The 22,338-nt window shown below is 43.7% G+C and overlaps 1 protein-coding gene across 6 annotated transcripts in view; it reads right to left on the reverse strand.

Annotated features, from left to right (window-relative positions):
* The window catches only part of LOC126035304 (DDB1- and CUL4-associated factor 12), a 170,634-nt gene that overhangs the window by 146,029 nt on the left and 2,267 nt on the right, over positions 1-22,338 (reverse strand). For all 6 annotated transcript variants that reach the window (XM_049793774.1, XM_049793775.1, XM_049793779.1 and 3 more), the window contains exons 3-5: positions 4,001-4,207; positions 2,662-2,722; positions 797-990 (exon numbers count right to left, since the gene is read on the reverse strand). In XM_049793774.1, coding sequence (XP_049649731.1) covers positions 797-990; positions 2,662-2,722; positions 4,001-4,207 — 462 coding nt within the window. The remainder of the gene's footprint in view (positions 1-796; positions 991-2,661; positions 2,723-4,000; positions 4,208-22,338) is intronic.

Here is a 22,338-nt window from a genome sequence, read left to right on the forward strand (position 1 = left end):
GACCCTAAAGTAAACATTTCTTTCCAGGTACTACTCTACTGAAAAAAAGCTACATGCAGTCTCCATCACAGAGGAGTAATTAACAGCTATAGTGAAAAATAAAGCCCGCAGGAGCACTGTGCTTCTGATAGCACACCCACCTTTGCTTCAGACCTTCTCTGTTCTTTAAGGGCAGAAAGAAAAGTAGTGGGGGATGAATTGCTACTCCCACTTGTCCCAGTACAATTAATCTCTAGTAATAACAAGAGATCAGCGTGGGGGAGGTTAACATTTACTGTTTGTCAAACACCAACAAAATAACACCAAAGCAAGCACTGGTGCCTGCCCTGTGTGTCAGTCACTTCACTTGCTGAGCAATCCAGTAACAATTCAGCCATCAAAACAGCAACTGACTGAACATTAGCTGGTCTTCACAAAAGGAGAAGGAAAGCAACAAGAGCACTCAAGAGTAGGATTCAAGCTGCAAGAGGTGTTTTGGTGCTTTATCTGCTTCTTGTAAACATTCCCTGTCTGCCCCCCTTAGGGTGCAAGTCTAAAATAAAAAATCCACAAGAAAACTGTTCCTTCTGAAAACATACAATTTTTTTTTTTTTTTCTACTGGACTTCTCCAAGCACTTGGGGCAGAAGCAGACATAGCAGATAAAGATGACCATCTCATATAAGAAAGATGCAAAAGTATCAGGGGAAAAATATTAGGTTGCTTCTCCGGTATATTTGATTTAAATTACTTTTTTCTTTTCTTAATACATATGGACAGTTTTAGGACTTCTCAACAGTCTTGCTTATCTTACTGACCTTGTTCTTATTGTTGAAAGCCAATGCTCGGACTTTGCAGTTGTCAGGATTGGTGTTCTCCTTGGGGATATCCTTCAGAGCCCTGTGTGTTATGTGGGCATAGACAGGAACTTGAGAGAGATTATGCCTGGTATCACTTTTGGACAACACATCCTCTGTGACTTCCCAGAGACCCATCGAACCATCCCGGGAACCTGAAGAAATAGTCCATAACAGCATTTCACGTATACATAATTCCCCTTTTTAAAAAAGGAACTGCAATAAACAATAGGGTCTGAAAGAAAGAAAGGATACTATCACTTTAACTGAACACATTGTTGGCGCCTATATATTAATTATTAACAAAATCATTATTTTACTGAGCTGTAAAGTTCATAACATTGTGAACTCATTGTCAACTGGTTTGTCCACATGGTTTCCAAGCAGCTAGATCACCTCATCTGTTTTCAAACTGATTAGGATGCATCAAAAGCCACAATCCTGTACAACAATCACCATTAGAGATTCACACATAGAATAAACTTGGAGGCAACTGAATAGCCTACATGTTCAGCCTGGTTTACCAAGGCTGAGATTGATGGAGTCTGTTAAGCCAATACAAAAACCTCCAAGAAAACTCAGTTGGGTTTACACCAATTTTGGATCATTTGATTTCTGCCAGTATGCTTATGGATATGTACACACACATTTGTGAACTGAACAGAAACAGCTATTTCAAACCATAATTTGTACTAATTTTTTTTAAACCCATGCAACCTCTTGTTTAAAGAATGTAACACAGGAACTGAGGCTGAACAAGCAAGAGCTCATTTTGGTTTTCTACTGAATTTGAAGATATTAATCCAAAATATGAATCAATAAGACTAACAATACTGGATGAAGAAAGCTGAATGTCTTTGGTTCATAGATCAACACAGGCTTAATCCAAGGTCCTATACCTATCCCTTCTGGTGTTTAGGCAACTCACTTCCATCTAAGTCAGCTCTGACAGATTTTACATGTACCTCAATTTCTTCCCTACACAATGTGACTTAATGGGTTTTTTAATGCAGATATTTGGGTTGGAAAGTTGCAAGGATCAACTTTTATATTAAATTCAAAATCAAACTCCAGGATTAACTTTTTGTGTTTTGAAAAAATATTACTGAACTAACAGTTCAAGTATTTGATTTTTATATGAGACTGTTACAATTTTCTGTCACCTGCAGTTTGACACCTCCCTGTACGGAATACTACACCCTGTCAGCACAGAAAGACAGTAAACTACTACATTTATGCAACAGCATGTTAGTATTGCTGCCTTTACCTAAGTTAAGTAATACTTTATGAAGTTACACTGATTATCCAGCTAGTTACTAAAAAGTCAGTAACTGACCTTTTCTATTACAGCCTTCTGTATTAACTGCCATAGTATGTGTGCATATATATATACACACATACACATGACTTCACTGATAGCTTGATAAAACAAACTGAGTTTTCATTAATCAGTCTTTCATAGGATTTCAGGAAACCGATACTGCTCTGCTGTATTCCAAAGTTATTCACTGATAACCAACACCCCTCTTGAAATTATTCTTCTTGTGTGGAATCCTTCCCTTTAACTCACTGTGTTTAGACACCCTCTCAAAGCAACACCTACTGGAAAGACAGTAGTATTCCTTCTAATACTAGGAAAAAAAAATAAAATCAAATCTAGATCAGGGCCCTACAAATAAAACAAAGCAAAGCACTATACTAAGACCAAGAATGGTTTAAATAGGCAAAGTAGTTCCAAGTGGTTTCAAATGCCTCGATAAAGGTGCTTCCCTAAGACCTATCAAGTGCTGTACATCAGTATAAAACTGGGGGGGAATTGACTTTACCAGAAACAGCCATAGTATCACTGATCCATGCAATTGAAAATATCCAGTCCTTATGTCCATCCTAAAAGAAAAAAAAAAAAAAAAAGCAGATTTTCTGTGCCATTATATTTTGGAGTGGTCTCAAAGCAGACAAGTATTCTTCACTTTTTTTTTTTTTAGTACAAACTCAGAAGTACAGACCTATGTTAGAAACATACAGATAAGATTCCAGTATCAAGCTGGAGCAGTTTAAGTACCTAATAGTAATTTTAACTTTTTTTCATTTTGAAGTGTATAATTTAATAGAGAGCAATTAGGTGATAGAAAAACAGGTCTCTGACCAAGGACAAATTGATCTCAATTCTAAGGACTTAGACTTTCCATTTTGAAAGCAGTGTTCTTTACTTCTGTAAACTAGCTACATACTCCTATTTCCTCAAATGCACATCCCTACTATAAAAAGTAACCAAAACCTTATGTTTACAATATATGACCTACAGATTAATTTTTCAAGACTATTACTTCAAGAATCTTTTCTTTAGCAGGTGAGAAACCTGTGAAGAAAAAAAGACCATAAGGCTCTAGTTCTGTTTGAAAAGCTGCAGAGTCACAGCAGCACACAAATGAATAACAAGTCATACAAATCTTCAGAGTCAAGCCTTTCTGCAGCTGGTTATCTGCTAATGCAGAAACTCTGACCTGACCTCTGCTATTGTAGTTAACATCTATGTGAAGTCCTGAATCAAAAAGGAGAAGTGAGAGAGAATTGCTTACAGGACACCACTATACTCATTTCAGCCTTTTTCTTTTTAAGACTGGCTATTTTAAAAAGGCCTCATGATGTTTCAAAAATATAAGCAGTACCAGAGTCTATCAAACTGCCATAAGCCACTGGGTTAGAACTAATCCTCAAAACTAAGTTCTGCCTCTTGAATAATATATACATAAGCTGCACTGGAAAAGAAGAAAATCTGAACAACTTGTATCATCTTTTCAATTTCTCAAAAGAGCCTTTTCACTAAAACTAGTTTCAGAGGTCATCACCACAATTAGACTTTAACAGTTAAGATTTTGTTATATTTTCAATGCTTAAAAGTAATCTGAAGTAGACCTGAATGAGGGTGAGGAAGAAGAAATCTGACTCAGAACCCTGAGAATCATCTCACTTGTTTATGTACTCACTCATATTTAAGATATCTTGTCAAAAAAGACAACTTAATCTGGAATCTTTTCAAGCTTTCAGAAATTCACTCTCTACTACAAGACTCCCAAGTCTCAACCTTTCTCTGACCTTATGCATTTCAACGTAGTAATTCTTGTAAAGTGACAGAATAAACTTCCCCCAAATACTCCCACTTACATCTCCCACACAGACAGGATCAAGTGTAGGCAGACGATAAATTGCAAGACTGTTGGGGTTGTCTCCACCTGTGGCCAGAAGGGTCCTCGAGGGGTTGAGCTCAATGGCATGAATACCACATCCCTGCTGGTTCACCATGCTGGGTTCACGATCTTTCAGAATAGGAATCTTGGTAATTTGACCAGTCTGGACATCTACTACAAATAACTGGTGGAAAAAAAGCAAATGTAAGTCATTATCGAACAGATAAGAAAAACAAGATGGTCAAATATCCTATTTTGAACTGACATTCTTTTAAAGTTGGAATTCGCAAATGCTGCAAGTATGGCTGAAAAATGCATAAATTCTTTCTTAAAACTAAACTAGCTTAATTACAGTTGGTTTTATTTTAATCATCCCATTTGGTTTTCACAGCAATGGAAAAAAGAAGAGAAATTTGTGATGGGAGGTTTTTCCCATATAACAAAACCCTCTAATCTAAAACTTTTCCCTGTTCAATACCATCACAAAAAAAAAACCCCAAACCCCACTTGTTTTCCAGTCCCCTGAACAACAGTGAGAAAAAGACACACCTCAAAACAGCCAGTAAGACCCAGGGGACTTCGCACAAGCCTCCTGCCTCCCAGATAAGATGCGTACCATGAAGTTTTGGCTTTGACAAACTGACACTTGATAAATTTATATAATTGGAGTTTATTTTCTGGTGATACACAAAGAACAGTAACTAAATATAGTACTGCCAGTGCAAACATCTAAAAAAGATATCTAGCTACATATCTCATCCTGCAAAAAGAATAGAATTGGAGCTCTATGTCACTGTCCCCTTGGCAGAAAACTCAGTTATAAAGCCTTACAATTCTTCAGATATCATCATACCCAGAGTTATGTCAGTTCAAACATATATGACCATTACAAGCGAAATCAGAACAAAGGTTTACATCGCCTGCCAAAGTGCACTTTCTTTTGTGAGGCTCTTGTGATGGATCATTTCACAGATGTTGTTCAGAGGTGTGGTAGGTTGACCCTGGCTGGGTGCCAGGTGCCCACCAAAGCCGCTCTATCACTCCCCCTCCTCAGCTGGACAGGGGAGAGAAAACATAACAAAGGGCTTGTGGGTCGAAATAAGGACAGTTTAAAAAAGTGAAAGCAAAGGTCACAGGCAAAAGCAAAGGTTTTGGTAGCGGGGGGGGGGGGGGTGTTACAGGGGTGGCTTCTGTAAGAAGCTGCTGGAAGCTTCCCCTGTGTTCGAGAGAGAGCCTATACCAGCTGGCTCTAAGACTCACCCGCCGCCGGCCAAGGCCGAGCCAATCAGTGATAGTGGTAACGCCTCTGTGATAACATTTTTAAGAAGGAAAAAAAGTTGGGACGCAGAGAAACAGCCGCCAGAGAGAGGAGTGAGAACATGTAAGAGAAACAACCCTGCGGACACCAAGGTCAGTGAAGAAGGAGGGGGAGGAGATGCTCCAGGCGCCGGAGCGAAGATTCCCCTGCAGCCCGTGGTGAAGACCATGGTGAGGCAGGCTGTCCCCCTGCAGAACATGGAGGTCCACGGTAGAGCAGGTATCCACCTGCAGCCCGTGGAGGACCCCACGCCGGAGCAGGTGGGTTCCTGAAGGAGGCTGTGACCCCGTGGGAACCCCGCACTGGAGCAGGTTCTGGCAGGACCTGCGGATCTGTGGAGAGAGGAGCCCACGGAGCAGGTTTTCTGGCAGGACTTGTGACCCTGTGGGGGACCCGCGCTGGAGCAGTGTGCTCCTGAAGGACTGCACACCGTGGAAAGGACCCATGCTGGAGCAGTTTGTGAAGAACTGCAGCCTGTGGGAATGGCCCACGTTGGAGGAGTTCGTGGAGGACTGTCTCCCGTGGGTGGGACCCCACGCTGGAGCAGGGGAAGAGTGTGATGAGCCCTCGCCCTGGGGAGGATTAGCGGCAGAAAATAACGTGTGATGACCATAAACCCCATCCCTGTCCCCCTTGTGCCGCTGGGGGGGCTTGGTGAAGAAATCCGGGAGTGAAGTTGTGCCTGGGAAGAAGTGAGGGGTGGAGGGAATGTGTTCTGAGATTTGGTTTTATTTCTCATTACCTTACTCTGGTTGATTTGTAATAAATTGAGTTAATTTTCCCCAAGCTGAGTCTTTTTTGCCCGTGACGGTAATTAGTGAATGATCTCTCCTGTCCTTATCTCAAACTGCAAGCTTTTTGTTATATTTTTCTCTCCCCTGTCCAGCTGAGGATGGGGGAGTGATACAAAGGCTTTGGTGGGCACCTGGCGTCCAGCCAGGGTCAACCCATCACAACTTCCCATCAGCAGGGGAGGTCTAGCCACTTCCTGGGAAGCAGCGCTTCAGTACGCACAGTGGTTGCTCCGGAAGACAAAAATGCCCCCCTTCCTCCTCCCTTTACTTAGCTTTTATATCTGAGCTGACATCATATGGTATGGAATATCCGTTTGGTTAGTTTAGGTCAGCTCTCCTGGTTATGTCCCCTCCCAAGATCTTGCCCAGCCCCAGCCTGCCATGGGGGGGGGGGGGGGGGGGGGCAAAAATGTTGGGGAGACAGCCTTGATGCTGTGCCAGCACTGCTCAGCAGTAGCCAAAACACTGGTGTGTTAACAACACCTTTCTAGCTACCAATGCACAGCACAGCACTATGAGGGCTGCTATGGGGAGTATTAACTCCATCTCAGCCAGACCCAATACAATCTCCACCCCTTATTCCATACCATTTGTGTCATGCTCAGGTCCCACATAATTTAATACACATATATCTTCTAACCACACCATTGTATTTAATTCTCATTACTGAAATCCCTTCTTAACAACACTTACAACTGAAACTACATACTTAAACCACCTTTATACCCAACATACAGATTTATACATTCTTATTAACTACTGTCCCCTGTCCTTTAACAGATAGATATTCCATGGGCTTCTTCCACTCCTCCAGATGTTCACACACAGGTTATGACTTGGGCCCCATCCATCAAGATGAGTGGTCAGGACAGGAGAAGCAGTATGTTTGATTGTTGGGCACCAACACCAGCTTGGTTTGGGTCATCGTTGCACTTGTCTGGTTCCTTGCAAAGTTCACTCCTCTGCAGTTCAGGTCATTCCTGCTACATTACTTCCTGCAACATACAACTCACATCACACATTATTTTTCCCCCAAGGTTAAATGTCCTTGAGGCACACACTGGGTCTCCCCATCCTTCCGCATTACCCAACAAGTACACTCAGGTCCTTGAGCAAAGACAATCCCACGAATGGGTTTGCCTTTTCCCATGGGAGGAGAAATCCACACCGCCTTCCCCAGCCACTTCCCCATGTGCACTACGGGGACCTTATCTCCTCCCACAGTATGTAGGGGTTTTGTTTGGGCAGTACCAGGACGGTTAGCAGATCCTCTGGTGTTAACTAGCCAAGTGGCTTCTGCTAAATTTGTATCCCAATGCTTCCATGTCCCATTGCCTAGCGCTCTCAACGTAGTCTTCAACAGTCCATTACATCTCTCAATCTTTCCAGATGCTTGCGGGTGATAGGGGATGTGGTACACTCACTCAATGCCATGTTTCTTTGCCCAGGAGCTTATGAGGTTATTTTGGAAATGAGTCCCGTTGTCTGATTCAATTCTTTCTGGGGTACCGTGTCGCCATAAAATTTGCATTTCGAGGCCTAAGATGGTGTTTCGGGCAGTGGCATGGTTTACAGGATATGTTTCTAGCCAACCAGTAGTTGCTTCCACCATGGTGAGTACGTAGCACTTGCCTTGGCATGTTCATGGCAGTGGTCAAATGTAGTCGATTTGCCAGGCCTCACCATATCGAAAACCCAGCCACCGCCCTCTGTTCCAGGGGGACTTTACTCTGGTGGCTCGCTTGATTGCAGCACGTTTCACATTCATGAGTGACCTGTGTGATGGCCTCCATTCATGGTCAGGTTCACCCCTCGATCACGAGCCCACCTATATGTTGCATCTCTCCCTAGATGTCCTGATGTCTCGTGGGTCCATCGAGCTACAAATAGCTCACCCTTACACTCCCAGTCCAGGTCCACCTGAGCTACTTCTATTTTGGCAGCCTTGTCTGCCTGTTCATTATTTCGATGTTCTTCAGTGGCACGGCTTTTGGGCACGTGAGCATCTACATGACGTACCTTTAGAGCCATGTGTTCTAGACGGGCAGCAATGTCCTGCCACAATGCTGCTGCCCAGATGGGTTTACCCCTGCGCTGCCAATTGGTCTTCTTCCACTGCTGTAGCCACTCCCATAGGGCATTAGCCACCATCCAGGAGTCAGTATAGAGGTAGAGTACCGGCCACTTTTCTCGTTCAGCAATGTCTAGGGCTAGCTGGATGGCTTTCACTTCTGCAAACTGACTTGACTTGCCTTCTCCTTCAGTGGCCTCAACGACTTGTCGTGTGGGACTCCACACAGCAGCTTTCTACTTCCAATGGTTCCCTACCACACGACAAGATCCATCAGTAAACAAAGCATAACACCTTTCGTCTTCTGATAACTCATTATATGGTGGTGCCTCTTGGGCACGAGTCACCTCCTCAGGCGATGCTCCAAAATCTCTGCCTTCTGGCCAGTCCATGATCTCTTCCAGAATTCCCGGGCAGTTGGATTTCCCCAGTCGAGCCCGTTGCGTGATCAATACTATCCACTTACTCCATGTATCGCTGGTTGCATGATGTGTAGAGGGGATGTTTCCTTTGAACATCCAGTGTAGCACGGGCAATCGTGGTGCCAAGAGGAGATATGCTTCTGTACCAACAACTTCTGAAGCGGCTCGAACCCCCTCATATGCTGCTAGTATCTCTTTTTCAGTCGGGGTGTAGTGGGCTTCTGATCCTCGGTACCCCCGGCTCCAAAACCCTAATGGTCGACCTCGGGTTTCTCCTGGTGTTTTCTGCCACAGGCTTCAGGTGAGACCGTGCTCCCCAGCTGCAGTGTAGAGTACATTTTGTACATCTGGTCCTGTCCGGACAGGCCCAAGAGCTACTGCACGAGCTATTTCCTGTCTGATATGCTCAAAGGCTTGTTGTTGTTCAGGGCCCCATTCAAAATAGTTCTTTTTCCGTGTTACTCGATAAAGAGGGCTCACAAGGTGACTATAACCTGGAATATGCATTCTCCAGAACCCCACAAGGCCTAGGAAAGCTTGTGTTTCTTTCTTGTTAGCTGGTGGAGACATAGTTGCTATCTTGTTGACCACATCCATAGGGACGTGACGGCGTCCATCCTGCCGTTTTATTACCAAGAACTGAATCTCCTGTGCAGGTCCCTTGACCTTGCTTTTCTTTATGGCAAAACCAGCTTTCAGAAGAATCTGAATTACTTTTTCCCTTCTCAAACTCTTCTTCTGCCTTGTTGCCCCACACGATGATGTCATCTATGTATTGTAAATGTTTAGGGGCATCGCCCTGTTCCAGTGCAGATTGGATTAGTCCGTGACAAATGGTAGGGCTGTGCTTCCACCCCTGGGGCAGTCAATCCCGGGTGTAGTGGACACCTCTCCACGTGAAAGCAAACTGTGGCCTGCACTCTGCTGCCAAAGGAATGGAGAAAAATGCATTGGCAATATCAATTGTAGCATACCACGTGGCTGCCTTTGATGCCAGTTCATATTGGAGCTTTAACATGTCTGGTACAGCAGCGCTCAGTGGTGGTGTCACTTTGTTCAGGCCATGATAATTTACTGTTAACCTCCACCCTCCATCAGACTTTTGCACTGGCCATATAGGACTATTAAAAGGTGAATGAGTCTTGCTGATGACTCCTTGGCTCTCTAGGTGATGAATCAGCTCATGGATGGGACCCAAGGAGTCTTGGTTTGTGCGATATTGCCACCAGTGCACTGTCCTGGTAGCAATTGGCACCTGCTGTTCTTCAACTTGCAGCAATCCCACAATGAAGGGATCTTCCGAGAGGCCAGGCAGGGTAGATGACAGCTGTTTGATCTCCTCCATGTTTACAGTGGCTACACCAAAAGCCCATCGGCACCCCTTTGGGTCCTTGAAGTACCCTCTCTTGAGGTAGTCTATGCCAAGGATACAAGTGGCCTCTGGGCCGGTCACAATGGGGTGCTTTTCCCACTTGTCCCATTAAGCTCACCTCCGCCTCCAGCATAGTCAATTCTTGGCATACCCCTGTTACTCCAGAGATCCAGATGGGTTCTGTGCCCCTGTACCCTGATGGCACCAGCGTACACTGTGCACCAGCGTCTACCAAAGCCTTATACTTCTGTGGGTCTGATGTGCCAGGCCATCGAATCCACACAGTCCAGTATATCCGATCATCCCTTTCCTCCTCCTGGCCGAAGGCAGAGACCCTCTATTGCTGTTCCTCGTCAGAGTATTCACTGCCTGACCTTTGCGGTGCCAGACCAGAAGTCCCCTCACCAGAATCAAGGGAGGTGGTTTCAGTTCTTCTATGCCTGGAGGATGGCTGATTGCTTTCTTGGGCCTCTACAGCACTGACAGCCTTCTTGGGTGACCCCTTCTTAACAGCTGTCTTCCCTCTTAGTTCAAGTACACAGGCTTCTAGCTTAAAGGTGGGTTCACCATCCCACTTCCTCGTGTCCTCCCCCTGGTCATGCAGGAAGAACCAGACTGTACCACGTGGCATACACCTTGGGCTCCCTTTCCCTCTGACGGGGGCAGGAGAGGACTGATTTCTTGGAGCATCCCTAACAGCCAAGATGACACTTTCTCCACAGTTGGTGTTTCCATATCTGGACAATACATTGCTGCCAAGCTGTTAGAATATGATGCTGGGGCACCTTGAATCACCTTCCTCCACATGGCCCATGTGCACAGGACATCCTCTGGATCTTTGGAGACCTCCTCATCATCTAGATCACTGTAGATGACTTCCACCACTGCTAACTCTCTCAGGTACTGGATGCCTTCATCTGCACTAGTCCACTTTTCTGAGGAATTCACAAGATCTTCCTTGAATGGATATCTTGCCCTCACACTTGAAAGGAGCCATCTCCAGAGACTGCAAACTGCTGCCTCTTTTCCAATTCCTCTTTCAATTCCCCAGTTTCTAGCGAGGGATCCCAGCTGTTGGGCTTCCTTGCCTTCCAATTGCTGACTATCAGCCCCGTTATCCCAGCATTGGAGCAGCCAGGCAGCAATCCGCTCACCTGGCTGGCGGCTGTAGTCTTTCCGCATGTCCCGGAGTTCTGAGGAGGTCAGGGAATGGGTAGTTTCCGCTTCCTGTCCAAGTTCTCTCACTCCTTCCTCCAATTTCTTTATCGAAGGACCAGCTTCTCGATCAAACCTTTCCTCTTCTTCTTCTTCCCTTACTAATCAATGATATGGACCCGTTGATCTCCTTGTCCACTGTTTCTTTTTCACTATTGGGGCAATTACTGTAGTTGTTGTTTGGGTCCCTATCTTGAGCACAGTGTCCTCAGATGCAGTCTGGGTCCCTGCCTCAACCGTAGTCCTCAGAGTGCTGAACTATGGCTCGGTAGGCCCCAATACAAGAGCACAGCTGCACTAATAGTCAAATAGGAAAAACAGAGGGGACAAAGCCTCGTGAGGGAACACGAGTGAAGCGAGGAAATGGAGCATCTGAAGCTGACTTGGCGCTAAGGAAAGTGTGGAATGATTGCTGGAGGTGACTTATTGATATGTGTTATTCCCCGCCCCCCTTAAGGGAAGGTGAATCTCCAGAGTGGAATGCAGTGGATATGCAAGAAATCTGTTCCATAATAATTCCCTAAGCAACATAACCTGCAACCTTAGATGTTAGCAACACCAGGGGAGCTTGGTATGCTGAATCTAAGAGAAACAACACGGAAGGTGGAGCGGAGTGGAGACACCACGGCCCGGCTCTGTGATGTCATCACAGGAATAGGGAACTGGAATGGTAGGGACAAGAATGGAAGGTCCCTGCACTGAATCCACTGAAGCAAGGAGATGAAACAATGGGGGTTCTATCAATGCTATTGTCTTACTTCTGATTTATATCATAAGTGCCCAGTTCTGGAGTAGTGACATACTAAATCATGTTCTCTGGGTGAACTTTGCTCATTATAATACCAAAACACACCTCCATCCCAAAAGCTACCCACCTCCAAGATGCTGCCACCCCTCACTGAGCATGCGCTCTGAATTTTCTCTAGCATATACCTTTAAAATAAAGCGAGAGAACTTTATACCAATCAAAGTAAATTTATGTATGACTAGAGTCACTCAAGCTCCACCTAAAAATAATATAAAAGGGCTTAAGAGAGGAGGAATGTTAGGGAAGACACCATCATAGACAAGTCAGGAGGACATCGCTGACTTCTGGGATCAGTCGACAGGCTGAACCTCTCTTCCCCCCCATAGGGATGCCTATTGGGTAAGATTTGAACCCTCGGTTATACTGAGTGCTTCCCTGGGAAACTTAGAAATCTCTACAGAGTTTTTCCATAATTTAGTGTGCTTGTTGTCAACTGTATTATTATTTGCACATGCTTTGCAGACACTGTATTTATCACCGGCAATCCAAAAGAACCTGTACTGTTGCTTTAATAAACTGCGCTGTTCATTAATCTAGCCGTGATAGTTCGTTAACGCAACCAAACTCCCTAAGTCTGGAAATTCTTGTGTGTTAAACCTGGCTAAGCCAAGAGTGCAGTAAGCTATTGAGTGCATCTGTCATTGTGATAGTTCAACATATTGAACGTGATTGGACTTATACCGTTGAATTGGACATCACTCAGAAATTAAACTTAGCCGCCCCCAGCCCCTCTGACATCATATTCTTGATGTACTGAACTAGCAGAATATTAATGTCAAATCAAAACCTGATACATTATGGTATGTTAAACTCATTCTGCAGAGAAAGCTGAAATACATTCATCACTAATTGTGTGTTGCATCTAGAATTATGTGCCATCTTCAACCCACAACTGATCTTCCTCTGTAGGCAGCAGTCTTGTACAAACAGATGACTGTTCCTACAGGGACTGAGTTCTCATGTTTAGTTCTTTATTTTGCATGCAGGTGTGTGGTCAGGCAACAGCTGAAGTGGAGCAGAGTAGGAGGGAGGTACTCCTCACTTCTCCCAAGCCTTACAATGCAGTTCACTGCCTGAGTGTCATGGTTTAACCCCAGCCAGCAACTAAGCACCACACAGCCACTCACTCACTTCCCCCCCACCCAGTGGGATGGGTGAGAGAATCAGGAAAAGAGCAAAACTTGTAGGTTGAGATAAGAACGGTTTAATAGAACAGAAAAGAAGAAACTAATAATGATAATAATAACACTAATAAAATGACAACAGTAATAATAAAAGAATTGGAATATACAAATGATGCACAGTCCAATTGCTCACCACCTGCTGATCAATGCCCAGTTAGTCCCCAAGCGGCAATTCCCCACTCCCCCCAGTTTATATACTAGATGTTATGTCACATGGTATGGAATACCCTGTTGGCCAGTTTGGGTCAGCTGCCCTAGCTGTGTCCTGTGCCAATTTCTTGTGTCCCTCCAGCCTTATTGTTGGCTGGGCATCAGAAGCTGAAAAATCCTTGACTTTAGACTAAACATTACTTAGCAACAACTGAAAACATCAGTGTTATCAACATTCTTCTCATACCTAACTCAAAACATAGCACTATACCAGCTACTAGGAAGACAGTTAACTTTATCCCAGCTGAAACAAGGACACTAAGACAGCTGGTAAAAGCATGATGCACACAGCAGCCCCTCTGCCCTAACCACATCCCTGAAAATTAACACCTGCACTGTAGGATCAGAACCAGTAATTCCCTCTCCTCTCATTCTCCTTTGTCCTTCCCCTATGAGTGCATATCCTCTTTTCCTCCTCAGTATTTCCTTGCAGCATAAATGCCCAATTCCCTCCCCTATCCTCCTTCAACTACTGAAAAAAACCCAAATCAACAGTTAAGTACTTAAGATTAAGGCTTGCAAGTGTCATCTGCAGGTCCTAAGGCTGGCACCAGAAGTGCTAATTAGGAAAACACATCCATAGCTCAGGATGTCCATGGACTCAGGAAAATTGTGCTTCAGCTGTAAGAGATTCACACTTTGAAGAGCATCTCAACAGGTATAAGTACTGAAATTAAAAACCATTCACATTCTCCAGTCTGACACCACTGTCATACATCTGTGTTTGATACTAGGTTAATAAAGACTTACTCTAATGCAAAATTCTTTTAGCTAAACTCTAAACTAATTGGGCTGAAAAGGTAAAGAACTTGGAAACATACATTGCTGAAGCATCAGACCCTCACACTTCTGCCCTGGATGTTCAACCTCAACATCATTTTCCTATAAAAATTTTCCAAATTGTCAGATATTGTCAGAAGCAGCCACAGGACATATTTCTTGCAGTGCTTTCACCTGCTATACCCCACTCTAATCCATTGTCAGCCCTTGAATTGCTTTGTTATTTCCTCACTTTTCTCCTCCAGTTGCACAGTATTACTGTAACCAGAACAGCAACTGCTCTTAGGGCAAGAAATTTCATACAGTTAAGGGACTGGCTTTGTAGTTTCAGCTGTAAAGTTTTAAGAAGTAACTTCTCCCCTTGCTTGGTAAGGAACTTGGCATGCTGTGGGTAGTTTAAAAACAACCACCACCTCCCTAGATTAAAATAAGTAAGCACTTCTGCATATGCTAGGACTCTTGCATCACTTGGGGCAGGACAGGAAGCCAGAAGCTCACACTTGCAAGCTGCACCACTGATTGCCAAGAAATCTCCCCTGTAAATCCAGCAAACAGAAGCCAAGAGAAGCCAAACGGTTGTTAGACACTTCTAAAGCCAAAAAGGAAGAAATGTTAAGAAACAAGATAGACACCTAGCTAAGAATGCAGAAAATTTGAATACCGTTTTAAGAGTTTTAAAGACACTACAGTAAAAGTACAAAATATCTGACTGCTTTTAAACAAGTGCAGCCAAAACCGCAGCATACAATGACATAAATCTGAAGAAAAAACAGAAATTGGCCTACTTCCAAGCAAACTGGTACCTTCGCTACTCTTGAAATAAGTACATCTGCAAATAACTCCAAAGCAGCCTGGCCTCTAAGAGTCTTGACAAAGTCCTGATAGCTGAACTATACATTTATTTTTCTTTATCTCAAGCAGGAGTAAGAACTTGTTTTCCAGCTACTCATTCTACAGAAACTAAAAACCAGCAACAAAATCTTTTCCTGGATGCAGTAAACCCCCACCAACCTCCAAACAGCGAACTGTGCATATTTGTCCCTTGATTTTAAGCTTTGCACATAATTCTGTTCTTCCTGCTAGTAAAACGTATGCATGTCAGCCATTAGCAAGCCAAATAACTTGACATCCAGGATTTACAAAGCCAGGACTGCTTTTGGCCATCTGCCAGAAGTCCAAGGACCACACTTCATCTGTGAGATACAGAGCAGACTCAGCTATCACATTCTCTGAAGGACAACCTTGTTCTAACAAGGAAACAGGCTGGATGACGTGACAGAGAAATCCATCTCCCCCCCCCCCCTTTTTTTTTTTTTAAAGCAATTCAGATGTACAGCTTGCAACAGCGCTAGCGCTATCACCCAAGGATCAAGGCAGACAGGCATGGCTAGGTATTACAGTTGTCATAGCCATGAATCTATGATCTGGCCCTACTTTTCACACCCCATGAGATTACTAGCTGTATGCTTTTTTTTCTTTTCATTTGCAGAAGTGGTGAGAAGTCATTTTGGCAAATGGCTCCCATACAATTACTATGTGGCTGTCCCCCTTTTCAAACTGCTTATGATCAAGTTAAGAAACTGCCCCACTTCATTAACTAAGGAACTTCATTAATCAATTTGCCAAAAGTAAAGATTGTGACAGGGAATCAAGTATCTGAGGACTAGAGTCTGAACTGCAAAATCCATCCTTCTCTTGTATACAATACTGATAGCAGAATGGTTTGCCAGGCTCTTCCATCAAGTCTACTTCCATTTTTTGACCTGCCTTTCAGAGACAACAGTTTGGGGGGAGAACACCAACAAAGTTACCAATTCATTAAACATAACTGCCCTTTTTATGCATCTTTAACTGAAAGAACTGACTTTATACAGCAAGATTAAAAAACAGGCCTATGAAATGCCATTTCAAGGCAGTATATAGACTCTCTCATGTCCTTCACTGCTGCCCCTACACACAGAACAGCAGATGAACAGGCAGCCCTATCTTTTAGTTGATCGTACAAATCCATCGGAACAAAGGGTGTCACCCTGAGCTACAGCATGTTTTTATTACACAAACAGGACAGATGTAGATTTACAAGGCACAAAGAACATGCATGAAAGAGACTGCTTATTTTTCACGCAAGAAGTGCTCACAATACGCTCTGCACCCCAGCTCTTCACATACTGCTCTCAGAAATCACAGGCACATCTTGTCATTCATACTAACATTTGAAAGAAACCCAAGATAAACACATTGTCTTGCTAAAAATAGTCACTAAGAAAGAATCAATTGCAATGAAGTTTCACAACTGGCTTAAGCCAATCTTTGAGAATCCATGTGCTTCTTCCTCACCCACCCACCCACCCAGTCTCACCCACCACCCTTGTGACAGCAACTAGTGCTCAGGTAGGCTGTGAGGTCAGCTTGATCATATCTCTGCCTTTGGTGAAAACTAACCCTACAAGAAAACTTGTCTGAACATAAAGCAGCAAGCTGATCCAGCTGACTCCCCAGCCACGCACACATTAGTGCCAGCAAGAATGAGCAGGTAGAAGCATCCCATTCTGCAACAGCACAACTCCAGACCAGCTGAAGCTGGTCACAAAAATTTCACCCTCAGCCAAGCTGGAAAATGACATCATTGTTCTCCTTCAAATTTATTTTTTGCTAACAACAAAAGCAAGACAATGCTTAGAGTGTCATTACACCAATACCATTGCTGGTCACACTGAGTAGCACTGTTTGATTTTTCCCAGTTCTCAGTCTTGCCTTTTATTCAGATTGTAAACATCTCTCTTCCATGTTCATAGAACGCTTGGCATAAGGTTCTTCCATTCTACAGCAATATGGATTTACTAATATATGCCAAGCCCCAAAGAAACATGGGCTCTTTAAAGACTAAGCTATCAAACTGGTACGTCTCCTTTCCAGTGGAGATCAGAACATGCACTAATCTTAGCACAAAACCTACTCACAGGTTGTGCAGTACAGGTGACGCAAGTGGGTAATGTCCTCACACATCCTCCTTGAAAGGGTCCAAAGAAAAACAATCGAGGATATAAAGAAACATCTGAGAAGTGAGCAGTGGTAAAAGCCAGTGAGTTAACTGACTCTGAACTCACATTTCCAGAGACAAGACCACGCAATCAGGCACTCCACCTTGCTGTGAAACTCTGAAGCACTACTAGCTAATGGGCACACACTTTTGATATCACTGAATTTGTTCACTGCCAAAATCACATTTGTCAGTTTTTATTTGTGTCTTGCCCTCCGTGTTTAATTTCAGGAGGCTGGCAGACAGTTAACACATGTTGATAGATGGCAAAGGATGGAGAAGTGAGAGACTTCGCCTGCTAAAGGGCATCTCTACCACCCACACCATACCTGGCACAGAAACTACCAGACTCTGAAGACAGACATGGGTATCACACACAGTTGACAGAAAACCAAATACTCTTGAGACAAGAAACAACACCTGGCTATTTACTCACAAGCCACTGAAAGAAAGGTGAATGGATGTGTCATCAGAGGTTTATTTACACTGAGTTTCAGTCACTGTTTAGTGGACATTGAGTAGAGTTACAAACTGCAGGAGCATGACTTCTCATTCCCTCCCTGGGATCAGAAATGAGCAGTCGTCTTGATTCTTCATTACATGTGCAAAGCCAGAAGATACATTAACTTGCAAAGCAAGTGGAAATAATTTCCCCCATATTCCATAATCACAGATGGAAGAGTAACTGTGCATTGTATTCTCACCACTACAACCCCAGGACTACAAGACTAGGTTATAATTGTATGAGATGCACAGAACAGACATGGAATCTCTTGAGCAAATTAAAAGTCTCTAAGAAGAAACAAGAGCTGGTGATTTACAGCAGAGCATCAAAAGCAACATATGAATCTATATAAAGAGAGAAAAGATATCAGCTAGCATTCAGAAAGCAACCCATTCATGCCTTGGAAAAGCCACCTGAGAAACCAGAAGAGAGCATTCGGTAAGGAAATTTTTAAACACAAATATACCTATCAGGCCTACCTGGTAAAAAAAAAAAAGCAAACAAAAATATTAGATTCCAGGCAATTATATTCTCAAGCAACTAGAAACTAACAAGCTTCACGTATTTAGGGAATGATTTACAGATCTTGTATTTTTTCATCCTTAACTTCACAATTAGCAAAAGAATTATGTCCTGAACACATATACAGAACTAAGGGAACAAAAGAAGCTGCAAAATGATTATCAGAACTTTTCAGAAGCTGCTTTATTCTTCGTCATTTCCTGAAATAGTAAAAAAAAAAACCCAAAACAAAAAAAAACCCAAACACCAAAACAAACAAAACACTTCAGTAATCTCATGTTCAGTGTTTTCATTTGCCATAAGCTTGTCTCCTATGTAAGTCTCAAAGTTACTCTAGGAAGCTTGAACAGAAGACACTGATTACAGACAGTATCTTCTTCTGAGACTTCATGGTATCAGCCTTTGGTAATGTAGATGCTATGGTGACACACCCTAAATTTCTGCACCTCTCAGAGATTTGCCTGCTCATTCATTTGAATTTGAAAAACATTAAGAAGCCCATTGCATACAAGATCAAGGAGATTCTTGCAAACATAAATCCTGCCTCAGAAAAGCTCAGGTGATTGTGCTTGAATTTTTAGACACTTGAATGCTTGTATAGGTTCCGTAATTCTAAATCTATTAGAAAAAGCATGCACCTTTAAGAAAACCCAAATATTTGATTTACAGCTGGCCAACTGCGAGCACCAGGATCCACTGGAGAACAATAAAGTTAATTCATATACACAATTGTGGTGGGTTGACCCTGGCTGGATGCTAGGTGTCACAACCCAGACTGGACAGACCAGGGAGTCGTGTTTAATTCGAAATTCCCTTGGGCTAAATTAAGGTGAAACGACACCAAACGATCAGTTAGATTTTATTTATTGTAGGGAACAGCGTTCGGAAAATCTTGCGATGTCACGGAAAGATGGAGGGTTAGTCGCAGCCCTATGATGTATCTGTAACCCCGCCTACCCTTGTTAGTATAAAAGGAATTAACTGCGCAATAAAAGGCGGAAGTTGGTGCTCACACTGTGTGTGTTATCTGTCTCTTTCCCTGGTCTGGGCTGACCAGTGATCTAATCGCGGCACCTTGATATGTAGCGAACGCTACAATTTATGAAAGAAGCAAACTGAGCTGGGGAGGCAGGGTAGTAGATGGCAGGGTTTTCTCACAACAGGAATTGGCATACGACTAGTTCTGTAAACCATGTAACCCAGGGTAACCATATACATCAATTCAGGGAATAAGGAGATCCCTCCCGTTGAGTCACGAGGTTCAGAGCAGACCCTCTTGCTTTCTAGACTCCTCCTCAGAGAAGGGCCCAGGGGTGGCTGGATCTACTCTTAGTCTCAGACTTGGTCAACGGTTTATATCTTGAAACGGATGAGGTGTAGGGATTGTGGAAAAGGAAAGAGAGAAGAAGAGAGAGAGAACAAGGAAGAGAGAAAGATTTCACCGGTCCTGGGTCCAGCATCAGTTCAGTCAGCCAAGGGGTCCAGTTCCAGTGGGCTTGCACGCCCAGGGCTTCAGTTTGTGTCCTTTTATCATCCTTGCCCCTCCTTTGGGCAGGCACCCAAACTCATCAAGTTAATGAGCAGTTTGTGAGCCTTTGGGCTTGGGGGTCAGTTGTGGAATAACCTCTCCTTCCCTGCAGGCATGGTCATTGTTTGATCTTTGTATCAGAACAGCTTATCAGAACAGGAAGCTGCCACCCTCCAGCACACCCTTCCCCTCCTGTTGCTGATGTCTGAGCTGATGGGCTTTTCACCTTGGTTCCTTGCTGTGCAGGGTTTGTCTTTAAGCAGAACTTGCCCCACCACAATGTTTGAGACATTAACTCTTTCAGTCTCTCACACCAGGTGCCCACCAAAGCCACTCTATCGCTCCCCCTCCTCAACTGGACAGGGGAGAGAAAAATATAAAAGGCTTGTGGGTCAAGATAATGACAGGGAGAGATCACTCAACCAATTACTGTCACAGGCAAAACAGACTCTACTTGGGGAAAATTAACTCAATTTATTGCTAATCAAATCAGAGTAGTGTAATAAGAAATAAAACCAAATCTCAAAACACCTTCTTCCTGGGCACAGCTTCACTCCTAGATTTTCTACCTACACCCCCCAGCAGCACAGGGGGATGGGGAAGAGAGGTTACAGTCAGTTCATCACACATTGTCTCTGCTGCTCCTTCCTCCTCAGGGGCAAGACTTCTCACACTCATCCCCTGCTCCAGCATGGGGTCCCTCGGATGGGAGACAGTCCTCCACGAACTTCTCCAACATGGGTCCCTTCCCACAGCATGCAGTCCTTCAGAAACAGACTCCTCCAGCGTGGGTCCCCCATGGGGTCACAAGTCCTGCCAGAAAACCTGCTCCAACATGGGCTCCTCTCTCCACAAGGCCACAGGTCCTTCCAGGAGCCTGCTCCAGCATGGGCTTCCCATGAGGTCACAGCCTCCTTTGGGCATCCACCTGCTCTGGCATGTGGTGCTCCACAGGCTGCAGGTGGATATCTGCTCCATCGTTAACTTCCATGGGCTGCAGGGGGACAGCCTGTGTCACCATGGTCTTCACGGGAATCTCTGCTCCAGCACCTGGAGCATCTTCTCCCCCTCCTTCTTCACTGACCTTGGTATCTGCAGGGTTGTTTCTCTCACATGTTCTCACTCCTCTGCAGCTGCAGTTTCTGTGCCCCAGCAACTCCCCCCCCCCCCCTTCTTAAATATGTTATCACAGATGCGCTACCACTGTTGCTGATTGCCTCAGCCTTGGCCAGCAGCGGGTCTGTCTCGGAGCCAGCTGGCATTGGCTCTGTCAGACATAGGGGAAGCTTCTAGCAGCTTCTCACAGAAGCCACCCCTGTAGCACACCCACACCGCACACACCCCCATTACCAAAACCTCACCATGCAGACCCAATACAACAATCATACCCAGGGATATTTTTAAGGATTAAAAAAAAAGTTACCCCAAATAATTAAACAAGTTATAATCCTCATTAAAAATGAGGAATTGACAGAGAGCTCCATATTCTCTTCAGTGTTTATAGTGACTAGCACTGTCAAGTGACTAAAAGCAAACCTACTCCTCTATGGCAAGAGTGTATTTTTGTTTTGTTATTAAAAATAGTGAATCCTTCTGGCACAGGATAGCCAAGGGCAATTTATAAATTAAATGCTAAAAGCTCTCAGTACCATATTCAAGCTTTGATTAAAATAACTGCTATGGTTTATATTTTTCTGTTGCATTATCTTTAATTACGTGCAATTCCAATGCAGCAAACCCCATTAAAGTCAACCAAGTTGCTTTAGATTTACTCCCAACTTAAATGCCACAACTTCAGCATATGAGAATTGGCAAAGAATTTTTTTTTATTAGGTCGCTTACTCAGGAGGTGAGAGAGAAAAATCTTATAATTAGAGAGTAGAGTTTAACACTCTACTTGTGTTCACATTTGAACACAAAGCAATCAAGCTAAAGCTATTACAGTACTCATAATTCATATACAATCTTTCACAATGAAGTGACTTCTTTTATAATCATTGTATTTTGCTTAATAAAAGACAAGGTCCATCTGTAACGTTAAGTCTAGCTGTGGAAGCATACGTTGCAGCGTATGCAGTGGGAACAACAATATGGTCGAATCCCTCTTCAGTTCTGCAATTGTTTGGTCCCAAACAATTTTCTGCTAGGTTGCATTAACAACGCACTTGCCCATTTATCTTCACTGTAGCAGCACTGGAACTACAGAAGTTACAGAAGACAGCAAAATCATTGCAGCTCTATAAAACATGCAGTCATCTTGCTAGAGTAAGCAAGATTTTGAACAGCTTGTGTTTCAGCAGGAGTTTGTCTCCTGTAAGCTGTTCCACAAACAGTGCTGGCTGCTGACCGGCCAAGACGATGAACGTACGTGGAGAAAGAAGGCGGAGAGATTTTATTTCAGGCTTATTCCTGTTAAAAGACCGTTTTGTTTATACAGCTAGGCCTTGCTTCTTAACAGCTACTGCATGAAAGCCTCCCGCTGTGTAACTATGAATAACAGAACATCTGAAATGAAAAAAAAATAATACTACTATCCCTTGCAAGTC

Source organism: Accipiter gentilis, chromosome W (assembly GCF_929443795.1).
Source record: "Accipiter gentilis chromosome W, bAccGen1.1, whole genome shotgun sequence".
NCBI classification, from domain to species: Eukaryota; Metazoa; Chordata; class Aves; order Accipitriformes; family Accipitridae; genus Astur; species Astur gentilis.